Raw genomic sequence first — 24,996 nt, 5'->3', positions numbered from 1 at the left:
TGACAACAGTATCTTACTCTTTAGCACTTAATGGAGGACTCACTAGACCTTTCCCTGCTAAGAGAGGTATTAGACAAGGAGATCCAATGTCTCCTTATCTATTTGTGATTGCTATGGAGTATTTGCAGAGGGAGATGAGTACATTAACTATGCAGAAAGAATTCAAATTCCATCCAAAATGCAAGAAGCTGGGAGTGACAAACATTTATTTTGCTGACGATTTGTTAATGTTTTGCAGGGGTGACAAACAATCAGTTAATGCATTGCAAGACACTTTCAATAAGTTCTCAAATGCATCAGGATTGCAAGCAAGTGCAGAAAAGAGCTCGATCTATACTGCTGGTGTACCACAACATATCAAAGAAGAACTGATTAATCTTACTGGAACTGATTAATCTTACTGGATATGCAAAGGGTGGTATACCTTTTAAATATTTGGGAGTTCCACTGTCTACGAGGAAGCTGAATATTCATCAATGTCTGCCTTTAGTTGAGAAGATCACACAGAGAGTCAGATGCTGGTCAGCAAGGATGCTCTCATATTCAGGAAGAGTTTAGCTTATCAAATCAGTCCTATTTGGTGTACAAATATATTGGGCTCAAATTTTCTTAATTCCAAAGAAGATCATGAAGATGATAGAGACTATATGCAGGACTTTCCTATGGACTGGTTCAAATGAGTTTTCCAGGAAAGCATTGATTGCATGGGGCAGAATATGCCAACCTAAAGCAACAGGTGGATTGAACGTGATAAATATAAAGATATGGAATAAAGCAGCAGTGTTAAAACATCTGCTGGCTCTGGCTATGAAGAAAGATGCCTTGTGGATTAGATAGGCTCATACCTACTACATAAAGAACAGACATATTGAAGATATACACACACCCAAAGCAGAAGCATGGGTGGTGAGGAAGATCATAGAGGCAAAAGATAAAGTTATGAAGATGAGGACAGATCAACATAGTATTACAACCATTCGGGAGAGCTTTGTGAAGCAAGGTAAATTCCAGATACACAAGGCGTATGTCCAAATGTAGCCTCAATTCATTAAAGTTGAATGGAAGAGTATCCACATGCACTCACAGATTCACTCTAGATTCAAGTTTCATCTATGGTTGGTTATTAACCAAAGGATAGCAATTGTGGATAGGCTTACTAAATTTGGTATTCAAGTGCAGGTAGATTGTATTTTCTGTGGAAAAGCTGAGGAAACATTTGATCACCTTTATTTTGGTTGTCATAGTACCAACAAACTGTGGGAAAGGATATTGAAATGGTTGGGGCATACAAGGCTGATAGGTGACTGGAACCATGAGCTGATATGGATTAGTAGCATGGCAAAGAAGAAAGAGTGTAAGGCAGAAATGATCACGGCAGCCTTTGCAATGGTTGTGTACTGCATATGGCGTGAAAGAAATTCGATGAGATTCAACAAGGGGAGATACAATATTGATGAAGTCTGTAAGGAAATTGCAATGCATATACACATACAAGGAAGGAAGAAAATCAAATGGAGGCCAGGATTAGACTCTGTAAATAAATTGCCTTAGTATAGAATTTTGTTAGTATTACATACATAGTATAGTTATACTTTGTAATAGAGATTAGAGATTAATGGTCAGCGTTAATCTGGGTATGTAATGTCAGTTTTTGATGAAATAAAAGCAAATTTTCGTCAAAAAAAAAATGAATCACTTAATTTCCTTCTACAATAATACCAAAGTTGGAGTATATAATAATTGTGGGGATCTCTTTTCATATATGTCTAAATAGGAGAAGTTATTTGGGATCTGGACTGGTGTTCATGAAATAACTGAATTCCGTGAAATCGGCTCGAACACGTTTAATTTATGAATTAATGCGAAATTTACTTTTGCGATCATCTATTTCATGAGTGTCTGCTATGTTATATATCAGTACAGATATCGAATAATTATGTCCTCCAAAAAGTAGAGAGAGAGATGGATAATTACCTTTTTGGCTCTATTTAGATTGAAACATGGATTTGTTATGAATTTTTATTCCACTTTATTAGGAGTAACAATTAAGTCACACATATTTGCTCTGACTTTGTACGGAAAAAAAGCTCAAAAACAAAAGGTACATCTTTCCAACGAAGGAGAAAACACAATATACAAGAAGTAAGTGGTCAGGGTAGCCTTTTTTCCAAGGTGAAGTCTTTCTCAGCAATGAAATAATCTTTAAAAGGGGATTACGTTGTTTGTATGCATTACGATGTTTTCCCCGAAATCAAAGAACTTCTCAAGAGATTGCGACGACTTATTATTCTGTTCTTGATCAAAACAGATGTCTGCTTACGAGTTGTTAATAGGTTATTGGTATGACTTTAGTTTTCAATGTATTACGAATGTGAAAATCGTACCAAGTTTTAAGATAGGAGAATGACGAGCGAGGGCTCAATCGCAGTGTGTTACCACAGGATCAAAGGTCAGAACAAGGCTTTAAATAATATGTGCACATTAATATAATTCAGCGAAGATGATTTAACCAAGTATTTTTATCGCATTTGGTCTGATTATTGATCAAATAAAATATTGTATGGTAGGACGGGGTTATAATTAAGTTCTTTTACATTGGTTATTAAGTTACACATACCATCTTAAACTAAAAAATTAACAATTAAATTCTCAAAATGCTCTTAAATATCCTACTTAAAAAATAAATATAAAAGAGAAAGAAAGTAGTAATATTTTCTAAAGTGTATTTTTTTTAAAAGCTTGTGCCTTTTAATTTATGGAGGGGTCTAATATGGTTAACAATAATTTTAAGGCCAATTGTGATTGAATATTTTAACCAATTTACACTTAATAAAAGCCAGTCTCTATTTTTAGATCAAGTACATGACAAAGGGTTTGGAAGCTAATGTGCTAGATATATTTTCTATCCTTTAAACTCATTCATTTTTCACCTGTGCATTAACTTCATTTGAATATGTAGTTGAGAAATCACTGTATCAGTTTGTTAAGGATATTGCGAAACTGAGAAGGGCTAAACTACATTCTCATTGGTCATAAACGCAAAAAATTCGTTTGCTAATGAGAAACAGATTCAAGCCATATGGTAGATCACATTAACGATTGTAATTAATCTTTATACTCTATTTCTTGTGAAATTTCTGGTTAACCCTGATATTAGATCTTCCATATATTGATGGGATGAGTTTAAATGGCCAAAAACATAATTTTGATTTCAAAGAATTGGTGTATATTGAATCATTAAGGCAAAGATAGTCAATTCACTATGGACGGTTTACTTTAGAACCTCTAGCCTAATATTTGATTTTGGTTTTTGAATTAGAGAGCGCTAAAAATGTTGAGATAAAGAATTACTTACAGAACAATTTCAGGCAAGTTTCACATTCATTTCTTTTGTATTTAAGTTAATTTTTCATGTTATATTTTAAGATTAGTTTTGAAAGAATTATGCTCCAGAATTTACTCATTCATTATATATACTGATGTAGCCTTCTATAAAAGTAGACTACTCAGTTTTATGATAGTAATTTTTATGTTTGACCTTGTTGAAATTATTGCTAAGTCCTTACAAACTTGATATATACTTCGTATGACCTCTTCATACTTGAATATATAGCTATTAATTAGTTAATCGGCTTTCATCATAACCCCAAGAGAAAAATCTACAGTTACACATTTATATTTTTTAGAGTACATCGTCACTTATTTATTAAAAGCTTCAAAGATCCTTTATAAAAAATTATTGGTAGTATTTTCTATGGGCATAAATCAAAGAGATATTATTATCAATGAGTATTTGTTCTTCATTCATTAACTGTGATTTTAACCAGAAAAAAATTATGACATGAGTTAAAGCACATATATAATTATCACATATGGTATGTTCTGATTTGTATGCATTCATGTTAAAAATATTAGTAAATCGAATAGGGATAGTAAGATCATACAAAAATTTAAAACAAGAAATATTTTTAACTGGGCCAGTAATATCAATTGACGGATATAATATTATTTTTAATTTTTATTATATTCTTTAGTTATTTATATTGCAATTATTAATGACATCGCATATATCCAATTAAACTTTAATTGTTTATCTTCATAAGTTCAAAAGACATTCAGTCATCGATCTTAACATCGACAAATAAATGATCATATGGCATCTACATTAATCTTGCATAAATACTTGAGTTTTAGTCTTTCATTTTTACTTATTTAATCAATGTTTTGTTTAATAATAACGATATTATTTTACAAAATAAATGATAGAATTCGGCATATACGTGCAACGCACGTGCCGAGAAACTAGTATATATATATATATATATATATGTATATGGGACCTGAAAGTCCGTTAACACAATAGTTAAGAAAATTTTCCAAATATCTAGCATCATTAAGTATTTTACAAAACAGGCGGCTTAATAAATACACTCTTTAGCAGGAAGCTATAAATATGGACCAAGAATCACATTTAAAAAGAAGACCAGAGCATTTAATTCCTTAAAGAAGGTCCAAAGCAGTTCAATTTTTTTCAATTCTTTCCTTAAGTCTTCCTAAATTAGCGCCAGAAATAAGGAGATAGCTCATGAAGAAGTTGAATTTCACCTAAATTGGTAACCAGCTAATGCTTTTCTCTTTGCGTACGTTCATATATGAGATTTATTTTTTAATTGCATAGAACAAGTATACACATGATATTATAATAGTATATAATTATATATGAAATTTATTCTGTTGATATAAAGTTTTATTTTTAATTGTATATCAACGTCAATTTTTACATAGTAAATTATATATGAGATTTATTCTGTTGGTATAAGGTGTTATTTTTAATTGTATATCAACATAAATTTTTACATAGTATAATGGTGGTATTAAATAGTTTTTAAATTATAATGATATTTTTAGTATATTAGTATACATACTATAGTAAATCTTCAGCCATTGTATAGATTGTGTTTTAACATAAAAATAGTAGATAATTAAATATATACATGAAATAAGTATATACATGATAATATAATAGTATATAATTATATTCGGTATAATATATGTATAAATAGTATACATGACTGGAAATATTCAGAGAATAGTTGAATGCTAATTTAAGAGACAGAAATTTAGAATAGATAGATAGATATATAGAGAGAGAGAGAGAGATTTAAATGCTAGATCAAGCAACTCAAATTTAGATAAATAAGGATAAAATTGATCCCGCAATTAGTGTTACTCATTAATTGTGCATATAACCTTTGTAATATGCTAGTATTGTAAAAGAATCTGCTATATATGGAACAAACCAAAAATAATACTATCATTTTTCCAAAAGATGCTCCGTCATGTATTTTTATCCTATTTCTAATAGTTTAGATACATTTTTAGACCAAAAGTCAAACAAAAGGCATTTGTGTTCTATTTCCAATAGTTGAGGGACATTTTTGGCCTTCTCATGTTCTAACAATTGATTTTTTAATACATCAAAGAAAGAAATAAAACATAATGGCTCGGCTCCCACAAGAAATAGTGCAGTATACTGTGAATTTTATTTGAAGACTGAGCAAATAACGATTGTTGAGACACGCATTTGACATCTTCTTAAATGAATTTTGTCATTTCAAACTAATCATATTTGTCGTTCTCCCTCTCCTCCTATGGGGTAAGATGGTAAGGGTTATATGGAAATAACTTATCAAGAAGAGTACCAAACTCGGAATTTGGCCAAGAGAAATACCATAACACAAACATCCATCTTTTGAACGACAAACCAACTGTACTACTTTATAATCCATTTTTCTTTCAATGAATTTTTTTTCCCCTTATATATACATACTGACATGTTCGATTATCGACTCCGTAAAAGACTCTTCCTTCAGATGACATACACAGAGTAAGCTGATAATATACACTGAAAGCAAGGGGGATTAGGTCACCTTTATCATTGTTGAAGATACAATCTGCATTTGATAGGGTAAACAGGCTCTTTACAAACTAGTTGAAAGGTGTAATGCATGACAAAAGGATCCATGGAAAAGAAAAGAAACTACAAAAGATATTTTCTAGTTTTTGCTGCACTATTGTCCACAAAACTGCCTACTAACTGCTCCTGTTCTAACCTGTATATTTTCTTATATAATAAACAAACCTTACAGCAAACAAGGAACAACTTTGGATTCATAGCTAAAATACTGAAAGCATACTGTATTCTAGTTTAACTTGAATCAACAATCAGCGGAAAAAGTAGCACTTGATGAAAGCTCATAGACAACCTGAGCATCTCCTTCATAGGCTGGAACTCAGAAGAAGTTGCTTGAAGATCACATCAACACTCGATCTGGTGCGCCCGTCGCATGGCTTCATTAGCAAAAGAGAATTTCTGCATCTGTACAATTTACACCATGATTAACCAAAAGTACGATAAGGCCAAAGCATGTCAGACATTTATTAGTAAGAAACATGTTTTGTATGACAGGTCTGTTCAGGTATAAGTTACGTTTCTTTGCAAGCTTTATGGGAAGAGTTTACAGCTCAACTGAAGTAAAACAATTAATTCTGGCTGGTTATCATAAGACAATTGGGTATCACAAAATATGAAAATTAAATAAAATGAAACTACTGGAAGTTAACACATCAAAAACTAAGAATAGTTATAACAAAAGATCAACTTACAAAGCGTTAAAACATACTCCAACCAAAGTTTTACATGTCTGTTATTTATTATGATTCAGGTTCTAATGGCATTTTTATAATTTTCTGAAAGCTTTTGACTAGCCAAAACTTTGCAGAAGACTAAACAAACTTTTCTCGTTCATCTTGTTTCAGCCAAAAACTCAATCAGATCTGTAGAAACATGAATTTTATGTTTGCTTTATGTAAAGACGTTTTGAACAGTAAGGGAGAGAAATGAAAGAAACAGCCGAGGGGGCATCTTCTTCGGCATCACAGGGAACTTCAAAGAACAGGAATTCTTTCCTTTTGTTTCCACTAACTTTGAACGTAAAGAAACTTACGCTCTTGTTATTAACGTATTCCTCTCCTATCCCTCCATTCCCAGATTCATCAAACTCGTGATAACTCTTCCACTTTCTTTCCTCCCGCTTCCTTTCAATCTAGAACATCTAAGCAATCATCAAGTCACTTTAGACCTCCTCTTTATCGTATAATTCTCTAGCTACTCCACACAGCGGCCAAAAAAAAAGGTAAAGCAGTTTAGTAGTGATTGAGAGTAGCCTACAACTATGCATCAGTCCCAAATAAGTTAAGAGATTCGGCTATATGTATCCTCACTAAACATGTTCACCATTAAAATTTATCTCACGCCAACATAATACAAAATAAAAATAAAAATGAAAAGGATTAGAAGTTCTCTATATTTCCTACATAAGAATCTCCAACAAGACCAAAGACCCCTAGAAAGCATTAGCGATTGAGAGTAGCCTACTCATGCTATTTGATATTTCATCATTAGCTAAGCCAAGATGCCTGAAACTGTGTTACTCAGCAAAAGTGAGCACCAGCTTCCTCTCTTAGAGATGATTCAGTTTACATGCAATAAGACACACTCTTGCAGGTAGCAACATACATGTTTTAACTAACTTAATTCGGTACTACCAAGCACAGGTACCAATATCACTTATTGAGTAGCAAATACAGCAAGAAACTTGAAGTTGACAATAGCACTAAATGATACTACTCAAGATTTACTCGAAACAAACTGAGAAGTTGTATGGATGGAAATTTCCAATTTCTACTTTTTGTATCCACTTTTTTGCAGAATTACCCTCTTTACATTAATAAAACTATTTCCCTAAAAGAAAATATGAAACTTTCATATATCCAAGGAAGTTGCAAAAATAAAATCAACAATCACCACGCGACTAGTTAAAGGTCTGATGCATATCATCTGTGAGCTAAGGAAATCTATTGAGCGAAATTGTAGACATATATTGGCACCAAAACTAAAATAAACCCTCTGTCCCAATTTGTTTGGTGATTTGATTGGACAAGTAGTTCATGCAAGAAACAAAGGGCAGTGTGGTGCACTAAGCTTCCGCTATGCGCGGGGTCCGGAGAAGGGCCGGACACCACAAAGGTCTATTGTACACAGTCTTACACTGCATTTCTGCAAGAGACTGTTTTCACGGCTCGAACTCGTGACATCATCGAAGTAAAATATGCATAAATACAAAAGAATAGCCTTATTATTACCAAAGTATTTGTTTTCGTGCCCGATGGATCCACAAGAAAGCATTAAATAGATTCAAAATATAGAAAGGTTTAAATCTACCGAACGGACAAAACAGGAAAGATTTTCAATCAAATTAGGAAGGAAGGAGCAGTGCTCAATAAGTAATTGTCATGTCAGTACCTTGGCTCTAAAAGCTGCTTTGTCAATGTGTTTGGATCACATGTCTGTTCTTATTATAGCATAATTAGAAAATAATATATGCTGATCTTAATTTTGGGACATTTTGCATTTCCTATGCTTGTTTTAGCTGGCAGGAGGTTTGCCTTAAACAAGCAAAACCTCAATAGGAGGGGACTAGTGCTATGCAGCAGATGCTATTTGTGCAATTTTGCTGCAGAAAATCCTTCACTACAGTACAATGAGAGATATTTGGAACATGTTTTGTGCCTCTGGAGTCCAACATGTAATGTCTCAAACAGCAAAAACTTCTTTTGCTTGGACAGATCAACAAAAAGACTGGCAAACCATTATTGCTGGTGATTTTCCGAGGCATTATGGAAGGAAAGAAACCTGAGGCACTTTGAAGGAGAATTCACCACCAAGCCCAAACTCAGAACAAAATGTCTCTTGAACCTTTTTGTTAAAGCAAATTGAACACTGTAAATAATGTAAGATGTTTTCTGATTTTGTTTGCTCCTCATTTTATATAGGAGCTACAACAGCTTTTTGTATGCTTTGCATCCCCTAGCTGCTTTCACTAATAAAACCACAATTACTTCATAAGACAACAAAGGAAGTGGTAGAAGTGATCCATCCAAGATTACAAAGTTGTACCCATCCAATTCTTCAGATCTACTAGTGCTCTAAATGTTTATTTAATATTGAGAATTTTTTTCAATTATCTACCAATTATAGATCTTAAGGGTGCTAGGTATAATAAATTACAGACCCTAGCATTACTTATCTCATTAATTATCTTTCCAAGACTGGAAATCATGGAAGTCTAACCTCTGATTGAATTGTTTCACAATCAAAACACTTCAGATAAAAATCAGGATCTGTAGGGGTAGGCGGGAGTAATGGATCCTGTTACAATAAGCTCGTGGTCAAGGAGGAGTTGTATTTATGCACCTTTCAATTTAAATACCCACGGTACCAACAGTGTTACTTTTCACATGACTGGCAGTGAGGGATACGATTTTTACAGTCGAAAATTTGAGGAAGATGATCACACAAGTCAGTAGGGGTGTCAATGGATATTTAAAAATCGACTAAACCGATCGAACCGTACCCCACCGAACCGATTTTTAAGTTTCTTTTAATAAAACTGTAGGTTTTTATGTAAATCTATAACCGTATTGATAATTAAGATAGGTTTTTTATTTTATGAAAATAAACCGAAAAAATTACCGAATCGTACCGAATAAATTTACGAAAAAATATATTTATATATTAAAGTTTAAAAATAATAAAGCATTAAATTTTTCCTTGGGCCTTGGAATTATGAAAATGGTTACAAGCCAACAAGTAATTAAACTCAAAATCCTAATTTCCAAACCTATTATGCTACTTTAATTGAAACTAAATTTTTTTCCAGCATATTCACTAGCACCACACAACATATTCTAGCGATTTTGATTAGCAAACTACAATGTATTGAATATGTTTCCTTTCGTATGATTCAAAATTTATATTTTCAAATATTTAATCTTCTATAGACTTTATTCTTGAGTCCCAACTTGCTTAATATCTTTCCACTCGTGTGATTTATATTTCCTTTATCTTTGCTTAGTTTCTTTTGCGTTGCTGTAGAATAGTTGATGGATCTATACTCTGGCCATCTTTCATGTTTTCTTAATTCATCACCCTTTAAATAGTAAAAATGTCTGCCAAGTCCTATAAAAGTACGAATGTTATTGCATTCTGCTTCTACTAGTGATTTTTAAATGACATTTAAAAAAATACCGGAAAATTAACCAAACCGTCCAATACAGAAGAGAAACCGACATGATTGGTATGGTTTCTAAAAGTCTAATTTTGGTTATACATATAGAATAACCGAAAAATTGGTATGGTACAAATTTTATAAAACCGGCCGAACCGAACCATTGACATCCCTACAAGTCAGTTCGAGTTTTATGTGGAAGAGTACGGGTGAAGACCTGAATCACCACCCTCCAAATTGTCAGTAGTTGACTATGGAGATTGTTTGGACTATAATGAGTGATGCCACGAACTCTCAATGAGGTATTGTTTCAGTTGAACTTTTAGACGAGGAAGTGGGCCTTTAGAAGATGGAAAAGAAGACGTCGGGAATGGGATGCTGTTCTAATAACACTTTTGTAGGTTTGTATGAAAAGAGAGAAATGGGGGGGAAAAGTTAAAGGAATAAAGAATGATTTTGTATAATTAAAGAACAATCTCTTATTCCTTATTTCACTTTTAAGCGCATTCATGAAGTTCAAATTATATAGAAAATTGGGTGTCTTTTGTAGAGAATCGCTCTTTTCTTTTTAGATTCTCTATTTCTTTTAGGTTTTGTAAATCATAATTCTTGTGGTCCGCATTTCCCCGGACCGCACTCATAGCGCAAACTTAGTGCATGAAGTTGCCCTTATAAAGAAATTCATGACTTATCTTAGATATATATTTCCTTTTTTTCTACTCCTAACCCCTTTTTTCCTTTCTCATTTTTCTTTTTGGTTGTTGCCCTTCAGTATTTTTGGGAAGGAAACTTATTTTATTACAAGGATCTAGATTTAAACACCAAACCAAGTGGAAGATGGTAAGCGCCATGGTCCCTATCAATATTTCTGGATTGCATTTCTTAATTAATAAGATGAATGTGACTAAGAACAAAGCAGTAGAGGTTTCATCGCCAATATCTAAATTAGAGCCTCTGATAAATCATACAAATCCATTTTCACCATAACCTTTTCACAAGTTCCTAAAAGATGCCGCTACAGGTTAAAGCTATTGCTTTCTTATCCCTTGATGAAAAGTAGATCACATGACAAAAGGAATCTCTTTGGCCATAATATTTTACTGACGATTGTATAATAACCTCAGGAAATCATTTGTTGTTTCGTTCTGGATGAGTAGAAGAAGTTTATATGTACATCAACCAACTGCACTCTAAATTTCCTTTTGGGAATGGACTTGATTCACTATGAGGTTAGTTGAGGGTAGCAGCACACTGGTAATTGGATCCACATCTCCTCGAAGAATCTACTCCCTCTTCGTGATGTAACTACACGTGAGGGGTTAAGTGTGTGCAACCAGTATACAAGATCCTCGGTAAACATTGAAAATTTGCTTAAAGATAGAAAAAGAGATAGCCTTAGTCACAGCTCCACAGGGAATTGAGAAAATAGAAAAAGAGATAACCTCCGTCACAAACTCTACAGGGAATTGAACTATAACTTAGCATGCCACTATCTTCTTGTCCTTTCATCTGTTTTTCTGTTTCTCATCCAAAGGAGAAAACTCATATTTTTAGCTAGGCAAAATGGGACCATGTAAGATCTAGGTTCTGGTAAACTGTCAAAACTATAAAAGAAAGTGAAAAAATAAAGCTCATGTGAAATGATGTTCTTCAACCTGAATGACTGAAGCTGAATTGATTTCAGCTACAAAATTCAGTTGGAAGTAATTGAAGCCGTGGAATGCAACGGTGAGTTGGTGATGAGGAAAATCTTGTTTGAAATATCAGGGAGCGAGGTCCACAAAAGCAGTAAGTAAGGATGGATTTCCAGGCAAGTGCTGCGATTACATAATAATACTCAGTCTTTTTTTTTCCGACAGGTATGTGATATGATTTTCTTTAGGAAATGAAGGCCCGAATGTAATACGCTTCTGTGAAAGTTCATCCAAGTAAGATCACTAGGGATTGACTACATAGATCAGACTTTAAAAGAGATGTGCACTAAAGTAAGAAAGAACTAAGAAGGAAATCCAAAGGAATCTCCTAGCGACTAGAGCGACAAGAACACATTGAAATGGATGATTCTACCATAGTATAATAATTTTTTTAAATTCAAAACTGATTGCGCTTCTATCATAAATTTTGATCCATCTTATCTAACTATATGCTAATAGACATAGCATTCGCACTAGAATAAGAAAGAAGGGAATATGAGTTCTCTCTCTCTCTCTCTTTCTTCATCATAAAAAAAAAAAAAAAAAGGAGGGAATATGACTGCCCTTGAGATAAGAGCATTTTAAAAACACTTTAAACTAGATGATTCACCCATAGTAAAACAATTTTTAAAGATTAAAACTGACGGCAGTTCAATTACAAATTTTGGTCATTATCATATCTCGCTACATACTTATCAAAAATCCATAAATTTGCAAAAGAATACTTGTTCAATACCCCATGGTCCTCAAAAAGAAAAGGTCCACAGAATGTACTAACAGATGGTTGTACTTTCTTAATCCGAAAACAGTGGTTCAACGGGTATGACAGAGCTATTACATTAAGTATAGGTGAACAACGAAAGAAATGCCATTCTCCTGATTAAAAGGGTTCAACCAAGCTAATCAATCAACATGTGATATAATTTACTAGCGACATGCTATGGACCATTTTCTAGGCACAAATTTTAACCTTATACTGGTTTATCTTTCTTGAACCTCCAGCTTCATCAATCTCTTCTCAAACTTCAATTCTGTTATTCCATATTTAAAAAAACAACTAGATGCGCAGATTTTCAGGAAATACAATACATAAGTCAGAAATGAAGCCGTTTTTTGCTTTGACATAGCAAGTCATCTGACAAATTTTCTCTCTCTACTTTCTTGAGCTCTCGGGCACACTCCCCGAGGAGCCTGAGAACAAGGAATCTTGAGAATCCATAAACACCATTAGCATGGTTATTCAATTCCGACCGACCCTCTGAAAACAGCGCCGACAAACAACCCCTCACGCGCCGCCACGCGCGGCTCATTCCGGCGAGGCAAACACCACGCGCCGGCGCGTGAGCTCAATCCCGGCCACTTTTCAAAATTTTCGTTTTGGACAGAACACTCGCTGGGAAATTCCGAGTACATCCATACAATTAGTTCTGAATTCCGACAACTTTTATTTTTTCCGGTGGCGGGGAACCCTTCTCTGTCCAGAAATTTCGGTTTCTGTTTTCTTTTTCAAGCTCTATAGCTCATTGTGATAACTTCTAAACAACCCCTAAAATTCCAGAACCTGAGCAGCTGACTTGTACAATATGGGAGACAACAGGATATATTTCAACGCAGGATTCAAATCTTTTGACATCACCAGATGGAACTCCAACAAAGACACTTGGTTTGAATGGGTGGAGAGAAGCCGCAACATGATGAGAAGATCATCCATGGGTAGAAAGGCAATGGAATGGATATGTTTTACACTTAAAGAAGCGTCGACAGATCAAAATAATCTAGTGAAGAGATGGAAGTACAAGGAGCAATTGACAGAACATTTCTGCACTAGGAAATTTAACACCCATGGAAGATATATGAGTATTCTGTCACTGAAGGGAGAAGGGAGGTCAGTGATTATAATCCCAGAGTTAACTTTGAATTCTGGTTGGAAAGACATAGCAGCTAAGATAGAGAGATTCATATATCAGACCATCAAGTTGAATCCCATAGTACCACCTAGAAACACTGTGGACAATTTCCCTTATGCCCAAGCAGTTAAGGAGAGTAAATGGCAATCCAATACGCTTCGAGAGGCAAGGGTCAGCACGAGCAATGGCGGTATCTCTGTTTTGGACCCTACTGGAGGAGAGGACACAGGCCTACTAAAAAGATGCATTATCGGGTCTTTTGGGGAAGAAATTAATGAGAGACCCACTTTAGCAGATATAAGGCGATGGGCTAGTGCGTCATGGAACAAAGCATACGGAGTAAACATATATGAAATGACAGGAAACATGTTTCTTTCTGAATTTCCAAACAGATTCATGGCAGAGCAGATTGTGCGAGGAGAATGGAGATGGAAAAAATTCAAGCTTCATCTGGATTGGTGGAATCATACTGCCGGTTGCATTCCAAACTCACAAATTGAGGAAACATGCTGGATTAGAGCCATGGGGATTCCTGTACATCTATGGTCACAAAAGATCTTCAAAGAAATAGGAGATCTCTGTGGGGGTTGGCTAGCTACAGAAGAAGAAACTGATCTCAAAAACCATCTTAAGTGGGCAAGAATCAAAATTGCTGGTGATGGCAGGAAGACTCCCAATGAGGTGGGGATTGAAAGAGACGGTACCAAATTTTTCATCCCAATCTGGGCTGAAAGAAAGACACGGTATGAGCTAAACACTGGTAAAGGAAAGGCAAGTGGACAATTTACACAAGGTTCAACTTCGATGAATCAAAACAGTAAAGTGTCAAAAGTCAAGCTGAAATCCTATGACCCCGATATGGCTGCACAAGTCATTTTTAATGACCTCTCGTGTAAGTTCTCTGATGTTACTGGGCTGAAGCCTTATATCGAGGAAATGGGAGGACCTTCTCACTCGGGGGCAAAAGAGTCATCTCCAGGGGAGCAAAACCTTAATGTGAATCTTGAAAGTATGCAAAAGGAAACAATTACCAGTTGCAGTCAGTCAGAAGGTGGAGCAGATTCAGCAAGTTTGGAACAGAAGGAAGGGGAGCAAAGCATAAACTCAAAGATGGGGAATGATCACGTGGGAAGTACTCTGGAACATCTAAAGCGATTTAGCTCTATTCAAGAGTGGGAAATCGAGGAGGTGAATCCTTTAGCAGTTCAGCAACACAATCCATTATTGGATAAAGACATGGATGCAACAATATGGGTCCACCAAAATATGATCAAATTGGGGAAAATGTTTGGAGTGGATTTCCAAGGACATGAAGAAGAAGCATTGGAATTGTTAATGCAAATTGACAGCTGCAGACAGGTAAGAAGGGTGGAGACAGAGCTGGAGGTGAAGAAACAAAGATTCAAAGGATCACTGGAATTAAAAGGTTTAACGTCTTTCGATGTTAAATTCAAGAGTGATGGGAAAAGGAGTAGGGGAAGAGACTTATCAATCATTTCTATATGATGATCAAAGTAATTTCCTGGAATGTAAGGGGTTTAAACGATAAGAAGAAAAGGGAGATAATAAAAAGTCAAGTGCAGAATTGGAGGGCAGACATTATTTGCATGCAAGAAACAAAAGTCAAGGGGGATATCGAGGAAATAGTCAGGCAAATATGGGGTGGTAGATGGGTGAGGTATGCAAGTTTAGAAGCTAGCGGCACGAGAGGGGGGATTTTGTTGTTATGGGATTGCAGAGTATGGAAAGGGGAGATGTTACAGACTGGTGCATACACTTTGACGTGCAAGTTTGAAGCTCTTCTACAGAATTTTCAATGGCACATAACAGGAGTGTATGCTCCAAATTGTAGAATAGAAAGGAAAAAAGTATGGAGTGAAATTGGTGCAGTGAGGGGATTGATGGAAGGTCCTTGGGCGGTTTGTGGCGATTTTAACGTTACAAGGTATCCTTCTGAAAAACGGGAATGTTCAAGAAGGTCAAGAGCGATGGTGGAGTTTTCGGATTTTATAGAAGATATGGAGTTGATAGATCTTCGACTTGAAGGAGGAAACTACACTTGGTTCAAAGGGGACAATCATACAGCGGCTTCAAGAATTGATAGATTTCTTATTTCAGAAGAATGGGACGTAAGGTTCAGAAACATCAAGCAAACTATCCAACAAAGGCTCATTTCGGACCATTCACCTGTGGCTCTAGACTGTGGTGCGTGGGAACAAGCTAAATCATACTTTAAGTTTGAAAATTGGTGGCTGAATGTGGAAGGTTTTGAGGACAGAATTAGAGAGTGGGGGGGATCCTTTGAATTCTCAGGAAGACCTGATTACATTCTAGCTTGCAAGTTAAAAGCTCTCAAGGGCAAGCTAAAAGGATGGAGCAGAAGTTACGAAGGCAATTTGGGAATGCAGAAAAAAAAAATGCTAAGTCAACTAGCAGATTTTGAGACAACGCAACAACTAAGAGAGTTGACAGAGGAGGAATCAGTCAGGAAAGCAGCCACTCTAATGGAGATTGAGGTGCATCTCAAGAATGAAGAATTTGCATGGAGACAAAAATCAAGAGCTTTGTGGCTCAAAGAAGGGAATAGGAATACAAAAAATTTCCATCGAACTGCAAATGCACGCAAGAGAAACAACAACATTGACCAAATAACGATTCGACATAAAGTAATCGAGGATCCAGAAAGAATAGAGAACGAGATCATTGAATTCTACAAGGAGCTATAAACAGAACCTGAACAGTGGAGACCAACTGTCAATTTCGAAAATAGTTCAAGCATTTCTGAATCGGAAAGGGAGTCTTTACAGAGTAACTTTGAGGAACAAGAAGTGTTGAGCAGTTTGAAAATGTGTGCAAGTGACAAGGCTCCAGGTCCAGATGGATACAATATGGGATTTTTTAGAAAGTGTTGGGACATTTTGAAGGAAGATATCATGGCGGCTTTTAACAACTTCCATTCACAGGAGATGTTTGAGAAAAGCTTCAATGCAACATATATAGCTTTGATTCCAAAGAAGACAGGTGCGAAAGAATTGAGAGATTTCAGACCGATCAGTCTGATAGGGAGCTTTTACAAACTGCTATCAAAAGTCTTAACTGAAAGACTTAAGAGGGTGGTTGGGAAAATTGTTGATGCTCAACAAATGGCGTTCATCAAAGGAAGACAAATAATTGATGCAGTGATGATTGCTAATGAGGCTGTGGACTCAAGAATAAAAAGGAAAGAACCTGGAATCTTATGCAAATTGGATATCGAGAAGGCCTATGATCATGTGAACTGGAGCTTCCTACTAAGAATGTTAGAACAAATGGGTTTTGGGCAAAAATGGATTAGATGGATGAAATTTTGCATATCTACTGTGAAATTCTCCATTCTTATAAATGGATGTCCGAAAGGTTATTTTCATTCACACAGAGGTCTCAGACAAGGTGATCCTTTATCTCCCTTTCTATTCATCATAGCCATGGAAGGATTGAACAACATGATCAAAACAGCTAAAGTCAGTGGATGGGTTAAAGGCTTTGAGGTAAACAGGAGTGGGGCTAACAATCTAGAGATCACACATCTCCAATATGCTGATGATACTCTAGTCTTCTGTGATGCTAAAAAAGACCAACTTAGATTCTTAAGGATCATTTTGGTTTTATTTGAGGGAGTATCAGGATTACACATTAACTGGAGAAAGAGCAATATTTTTCCCATTAATGAAGTTAACAACATGGGGCAACTGACTCAGATATTGGGTGGAGAAGTTGGGTCCCTACCAACTGTTTACCTTGGGATGCCACTTGGTGCAAGATCCAAATCAAAAGAAATCTGGAATTCAGTCATAGAAAAGTGTGAGAAGAAGTTGTCAAGATGAAAATCGCAGTACCTATCATTGGGGGGTAGGCTAGTTTTAATAAACTCAGTATTAGACTCTCTACCTACTTACATGATGTCTCTGTTCCCAATTCCAGCAGGCATTTTACAGAGATTGGACAAACTCCGAAGAACATTCCTTTGGCAAGGCAATAAGGAGAAAAAGGTCTTCCATCTAGTCAATTGGAAGACGCTAACAATGGATAAAAAACATGGTGGTATGGGGATAAGGAATTTGAAGAACCAAAGCAAGGCTCTTAGAATTAAATGGTTATGGAAGTACTCTAAAGAACCCCAATCTTTATGGTCCAAAGTGATCAAAGCAAAGTATGGTGAAGAAAACAATTGGGTGTCAAAAAGAGTCAGAACATCACATGGAGTAAGTGTGTGGAAATCCATCAGAGAAATCACTCCTCCATAAGAGTGAACAATGGAAGGAACACATCTTTCTGGAATGATAACTGGTTAGGAATTGGTAGCTTAAAGGAAAGATACCCAGATATGTTCGGTTTAGCACAAAACCAGCATAAGACAGTAGCTGAAATGAGGAGTTGTCAAGGATGGGAAATAGCTATAAGAAGACAGCTGAATGACTGAGAGATAACAAGAATAACTGACCTCTACAAAGAGTTGGAAGCATTTACAGGATTACAGGAAGGGTTGGATTCAATATGGTGGAAGAAGCACAACAGAGGGGTTTACCGAGTGAAGGATGCATATAAGATTATGAATCATGACAATCTACAGGTAGACACATGGCCTTGGAAACATATATGGAAAACAAAGATTCCATACAAGGTAGCTTGCTTCACTTGGCTACTAGCAAAGGAGACGGTTTTAACCCAGGATAATCTCATAAAAAGGGGAATATCTCTGTGTTCAAGATGTTTTCTGTGTGGGGAAAATGCAGAAACTGTCAACCATTTGTTTCTACATTGCAAGATTACATACCAACTATGGAAAATCTTTATTAGTCTTAGGGGTATTTCATGGTCAATGCCATACAGGATTAAAGATGTCATTTATAGCTGGGAAGAAGCTGGAGCTGAAGCAACTAGCAGAGATAGATGGAGGACGGTTCCGGTATGTATCTGGTGGACAGTCTGGAGGGAAAGGAACACTAGATGTTTTGAAGACAGAAGCAATCCAATGCAGAAGATCAAACTCAATTGTATTCTTCTATTTTGTTTTTGGTGCAATCAGATGTACACAGAAGATACATTGACAATCATAGACATACTAGGATCCTGCTAGGTGTTAAATTAGAATATCTTCAAATTCTCTCTATGTAAATTTGGTTTTCAGTGCAACCAATGTACTGATTTTTATAATATATACAATAGTTACCAATTCAAAAAAAAAAGTCAGAAATGAAGCCTTCACAAGTAAGATTTATTAATTAAGAGTATTAAATCGAGTTGTTCTGTACAAGATGTTCAGGCACAATAACACAAAAGTACAGTTCACAGCTCCTGAAGAAAATTGAGCAACTCAGGATATGTATCTATACATTGTAAGTGTACATCTTTTAACAAGATCCAAAAAGCAAACAAATATAAGCATTTGTATTTCAGAACATACGCTGCACATTCTTTGCTCTCAAAACACGTGTTGTTCATTTCTTTCCATACAAGTAAAAAATGAAGCCTTACTAATAGAGTTGAAGTATATAAATGTCCTTAGTATCTCCATTATTTGAACGAGGCACTAAAGTTGGTGCACATGAAGCTCAATCAGAATATATACATTTTTTTGACGTGTAGAAAATATATATTTTTTCATCTGTCTACAGAATTCCACAAAATAATAGATAGATTTGAATAACTGTATCCCGCCCCACACAACAAAAGAAGCATCTTATATCTATCCACTTGGAATCAAAAAAAATTCACAAAATCTTTTGAGAAGATAAATTAACATTCCGGCAGTGCAGCTACCAAGACCCATAAAATAGAGACACTGAGACAGAGAATATAAACTGGAAGAGATGAGTTTAAAATCTACCAGAAAATCAGCTCATAGGTAGATCTTCGTCATCACCCTTAGGAAGTTGCAAAGGTCCCTTAAAGCCACTCTCGTTTTCACCAAGAAGCTCACGGGCAGCTTTCTCAAGAAACTCCTGGGCAGCAGTTCGAACAGATTGCTGCTCAGGGGACTGATACTTCCTCTTCTTATGAACAACTCTTTCCAAATACTTAATCCTAGTCCCCTCGCCTTTACTGATCTCTCTCATGTGTTTCCTCTGCTCTGCAAGACAGACTTGTTTTAAAACAAAACAAATGTGATGTAACTTACACACATTTGGAAGTAGTTAAGCAGCTACCCGGTGTAAGATCAGGCAAAGAATGCTCGATAAAGCGAGTTGCAGCTTGCGGATTTATGGTAGCTGATGGCCGCAATGGCGCTAACAGGACAAATAGAGAATAGTCAATGTCATTCAAATGTCTTATGAAAACCAAGGAAGGGTTCTAAATACCATATCTTTTACACAAACTATTATATGCTGAACAAACAGAAATCATTTCAAGCTCTACTCTAGCACCAGTTCTTCAAAATCAAGATGATCAATAAATTCTTTTTGGTCAGAAACAATAGTATTAAATTGGGGGACACTGTACTTTATATTTTTCATAGCCTGTCTGACGAGTTAATTACAACTCAAGTCACAGGACTAATGAAAACTATTTATGAAAGTCACTTTATTTTATTTTGTAAATGAAAAGTTACTCTATTTTGCCCATTGTAACTGAAAAGTCACTTTACTTTGTTTTGCAACTAAAAAGTCGCTCTATTTTGCACATTATAACCGAGAAGTCATTTTGTACTTTCAGAGGACTTTTCCAGTTGCCTTTTGCTAATGTGACACTTTTCTTTTCAACCTAACCATTTAAAATATTAAAAGCATCCATTAAAACCATCTACCAACCCACTTCATGACCCCACCCCCTAGACCTATCTCTTTTTCCTTTTAAGAAAAACATAACAAAAGCCACACTCAATTAAAACAAAGAGGTGCAAACATATCATCTGAAACACCTCCCCGGTGTGTTGCTTTTCGAATCATTTGGTTCGTAGATTTATAGAATTGTTTAGCTGCTTACCCAAATATGTAATTTGTAGAGCCTCTAGTTGGAATAAAATGAGTGCAACTGATTCCAGATAGAGGCATAGTTGATTGGTATATATTGATATGCATGTATATATTCGAAAATAACTGGAGGCTTCACACGAACAAAACAGAAAAGATGACAGAACCAAGCAGCATGTCTGGTCTATTATATAAATCAGCCCACACTATGTGTATATGTGTGTGTGTGTGTCTATATATATATATATATATATATATATATATATATATATATATATATATATATATATCATTTACCAAATCCTTTTTGAATTTGCTATCTTTTTGTAGATATATAGAGATATAGCCTAGAAACAAACACTAATTGCCCGCACCACTTTGTTTTAATGTAATGTGGTTCCTTTTATGTTTTTCTTATAAGAAAAAAGAGAAAGATCTAGAGGGTTAGATCATGGAGTAGGTTGGTATAGTTTTAATAGATGATTTTTTTAGACGGTTGGATTGAAAAGAAAAATGCCAAATCGACAAAGCGCAACTAGAAATGTCCCCTGGAAGCATAAAGTGGCTTTTCAGTTACAATGGGCAAAATACCATGACTTTTTAGTTACAATGGGCAAAATACCGTAACTTTCAGTTACAAAACAGAGTAAAAGGACTTTTCAATGTGCAAAATAGAGTAACTTTTCAGTTACCAAAGTAAAGTGACTGTTTGGCTAAGCTTATAAGCTGGTCAAACTAACTTATAAGCACTTTTCAGCTTATCTACGCGTTTGGTAAAGTTAAAAGTGCTTATAAGCCAAAACCCATAAGCTAATCACCCCCAGCTTATGAATTTTTAGCTTATAAGCACTTTAAGTTTGACCAAGATTTTTACTATTTTATCCCTAAAATATTCCTTTTCAAAACAAAACTCCTACATCGATACTCACTACCTCAAGTATTTTTTCAACCTAAATCCCCCGCCTCTTCAAGTCTGAAATTCTTCTATTTGAGGTAAACAAATTCTCTATTCCTTTGCATATTTGTATCTATGCGATTGGGTATTAATCTTTGAACTGTATGTAATAAACGGGGACATATCGAATTTTTAGTGTATTGCTTTCTTAGTGTTGTGGTGATGAAGACAATATTTCTCTTCAAATGTTTATTCTTTTACTGAGAAAATTTTGTTAATTTATTAATTATTATAACTTATGATTATATGATTATCATAAAATAAATTATATTTATCATAAAAATTATCTTATCTAATCACAGTTGTATTTAAAATAAAATGACAAATTGAATATTTTGTATTTGAATCGATTTGGAATTTAAAATTTTGAAGAAATTACGCCTTAAGTGTAAACAGTTCTAAGGTAATTCAAGTCATTTTAACATAAAAAAGAGCTTATCAGCACTTTTCTATCAAATACTGCAACACCTTATTATCAATTTCAGCACTTGTATCCAAACACGTAACTGCTTATTTATTAAATCAGTTTCAGCACTTAAAAGTGCTTTTCAGCACCTAATGCTTATCCGCTACTTCAAATCAGCTAATCCAAACGGGCTCTATCTTAAATAATTTTCATTAGTTCAATGACTTTCTCAGAAATCAACTCCCTTTCTGACACCACTTCCTTTTCTATTCCATAACCACCCAATTTTATGGATAGATTCAAATTTACCTTTATTCAAGTCCATGTACTGCTGCAGTTTCTCTTGGTACAAGCTCAAACGTTCCTATATTGATTAAAAGAACAAAGAAAGAATAGAGGAATGTCAGACATTAAATTTGAACTTTCACCAAATCAACCAATTAATCAGAATCTCTAACAAAGAACTTTAGCTTAAACTTAACCCATCACAGCCAAAACAGGTATCTATCCACTAAAGGGACTTAAAAAATAGAAAAAGGAGTACACCTTTCATAAAAAATTTACAAACCACCAAAATTAATAGAAAATGTTAACCAGGATATCAGTTCAGAACACAAAAAAAAGAGAAAATAAAGCAATACTTAACTCTTCAAAAGCCTAAAAATGGTTTAAGGACAAATAAGAAAAAGGAAAAATAACCATCACTTATACTTCCAAGTCTCAAGCATAGAAATTAACTTAACTAGCCACACACACCAAAAAATAACCGGCAGATGTATTATATCTGTATAATTAGTGTATAACTTATGTATAGTGGCTAGCGACTGTAAATATATTTGGGCGAGCGGCCAAATGTTTAACTTCCCCCAAAAATAATGGCAACCCCAGCCCCTAAAAAAAGAATCTTAGAAAAGGAAACAGAACACCATAGAATAGCAATAAGGCAAAATATCAAAGAAAGAACACATACAAACTCTAATTTGACAGGGTGATCATCTGGGTTGAGCCCTTTACATCTAAGCCTCACTGTAACCAATTCCAAAACAAACAAAAACCCCAAGTCAATAATTTCACATATAAAAAATACCCAAATTCTCAAAATTCAGAATTAGTAAGTAAATATTAGTACATGCAAAGAGAGTTGTAGTGACTTTAGCTAACAAAAGCAAAGATTGAGCCTTTGGGAGATGACCCATTTCGATAAAAACATCAGCATCGTAAAGAGACAAGAATTCCCCTAAATTACTACTTAATTCCTCCATATTTTTTGAGGTTCTCTTCACTGCTTCCATAACTGAATCTGGGATGTTCTTACTATTACTACTACTACTACCAATCTCTTTCTCTACTACTCGTTCCATCTCGCTTGAACTTTTTGCTGAAAATTGTACGGGGGAAGCACAAAGAGAGGTTTTGGGAGAACTCGTGTGGTACTGTGACTTTTCTGTCTGGGAAATCTAAGGTTTAACAGAAGCTTCAGCCCAAATCAAAACAGGGAAAAAGTAGATAGGCCGTTCTGGGAGTTTTAAGTAATAAATGGGCCAATGATCCCTAAACTTTCGAGGCAATTTTGCACAAATAGCCATTTTTTGAAGAATAATTGACATTTACAAAGTTAATAAAGTTTGACCGTCTCAGATTGAACTTCTCAAGAAACTGCAGTTGAGACTCGTGGGTCTAAAATATTATAAACTTAAAACACGGGACAAATTCAAAAATAGCCAAATTTACAAGTGGTCATTTAAAAATAGCTACTGTTTCAAAACTAATTAAAATTTAGCCACTTTTCATGTAAACATAAATTTGAATGAAAACATTATTCAAAATCCAAAATATTCCAGTATAATATACTGGAATTCCAATATAATATATTGAAACTCCAGTATATTATACTGGAGATCCAGCATAAGTATACTGGAACTTTCCGCGTATTGGAGTTCCAGCATAATATGCTGGAAGTTCATATACGGGTGCACCGATCTCTAGTATATTATGCTGGAACTTTCCGTGTTGTAGCAAAATAGTGATTATTTTTCAATGACTTTACAAACGATGGCTATTTTTGAATGACCAATCCGAAAACTAGTTAGCATGTGCTATTTTAACTTAAAACATAGTGGTTTGAAGTTGGAGACTGTCAAACTTAACTTCAAACCTAAATATTTGAAATTGACATATTGTCTGAGCAGTTCGAACTTAAGACATTATTGTCTAAGTAGTTCGAACAAAGATATTTGTATATGAAGTTAGACTTTAATTTAGAGTCTGTTTGGTCAAGCTTCTAGGAGGCCAAACGTATTTTTTGGCTAAAAAGTACTTTTAAAAAATTTAAGGTGTTTGGCCAAAATAAAAAAGTACTTCTTAGTAGCAGCAGAAGTCTAGTTTTTTTGCTTTTGGGGAGAAGCTACAAATTCTAGCTTCTTCCAAAAAGCAAAAGAAGAAGCAGAAAGTTAATTTATTCAAGACAAAAATAACCTTACAATAAATTTATATTTTTCAAATTATCCCTCATTTATTTAATTTTTCTTTTTCTTTTCCTTTTTTTCTGCTATACATTTATTTTCTTTTTTATTTTAATCAAATTTTTATTCTCTTTCTCCTATTCTTAAGAGTATGTTTTAAATTTATATTGAATGATATATTTTGACATATTTAAATTATCATGTAAATAATAAGTATTACCAAACACTCAATATTGTTGCTTTGGAATAACTATATTTTATATTAATTTATATTTTTACTTTACGTTTTATATTTTAATTGAATTCTTTTCTAATAAATGTTTAAATTTATTTTTCTTTTCTAAATAATACTAATCGCAAATTGAACATTTACTGTCCTTTTTCGTAATTTGATACTTAAAAGTGTTTTTTTAAAAGATTAGCCAAACACGATAAGCTTGCAAAAAGCACTACTCAAACGAATCGGCCAAACACAAATTACTTATTTTGTAA

The 24,996-nt window shown here is 34.7% G+C and overlaps 2 protein-coding genes across 2 annotated transcripts; one reads left to right on the top strand and one right to left on the bottom strand.

Moving 5' to 3' along the window:
- Nucleotides 1-5,931: 5,931 nt before the first annotated feature.
- Nucleotides 5,932-23,530, bottom strand: LOC107828515 (uncharacterized). The gene is made up of 6 exons (XM_016655847.2): nucleotides 23,172-23,530; nucleotides 23,013-23,068; nucleotides 22,352-22,406; nucleotides 19,917-19,997; nucleotides 19,598-19,840; nucleotides 5,932-6,379 (listed from the first exon to the last, which is right to left on the bottom strand). The coding sequence occupies exons 1-5, from the start codon at nucleotides 23,401-23,403 to the stop codon at nucleotides 19,605-19,607; spliced, it is 660 nt and encodes a 219-aa protein (XP_016511333.1). The 5' UTR covers nucleotides 23,404-23,530; the 3' UTR covers nucleotides 5,932-6,379; nucleotides 19,598-19,604.
- On the top strand, nucleotides 15,237-16,457 carry LOC142172460 (uncharacterized). The gene has a single exon (XM_075236083.1). It carries the CDS (start codon nucleotides 15,237-15,239, stop codon nucleotides 16,455-16,457), a length of 1,221 nt encoding a protein of 406 aa, XP_075092184.1.
- Nucleotides 23,531-24,996: the final 1,466 nt, after the last annotated feature.

The sequence above is a fragment of the Nicotiana tabacum genome, chromosome 18 (assembly GCF_000715075.1).
Source record: "Nicotiana tabacum cultivar K326 chromosome 18, ASM71507v2, whole genome shotgun sequence".
NCBI lineage: Eukaryota > Viridiplantae > Streptophyta > Magnoliopsida > Solanales > Solanaceae > Nicotiana > Nicotiana tabacum.
Note: the sequence above shows the minus strand (reverse complement) of the source record. Positions and strands in the feature narration are given on the sequence as shown.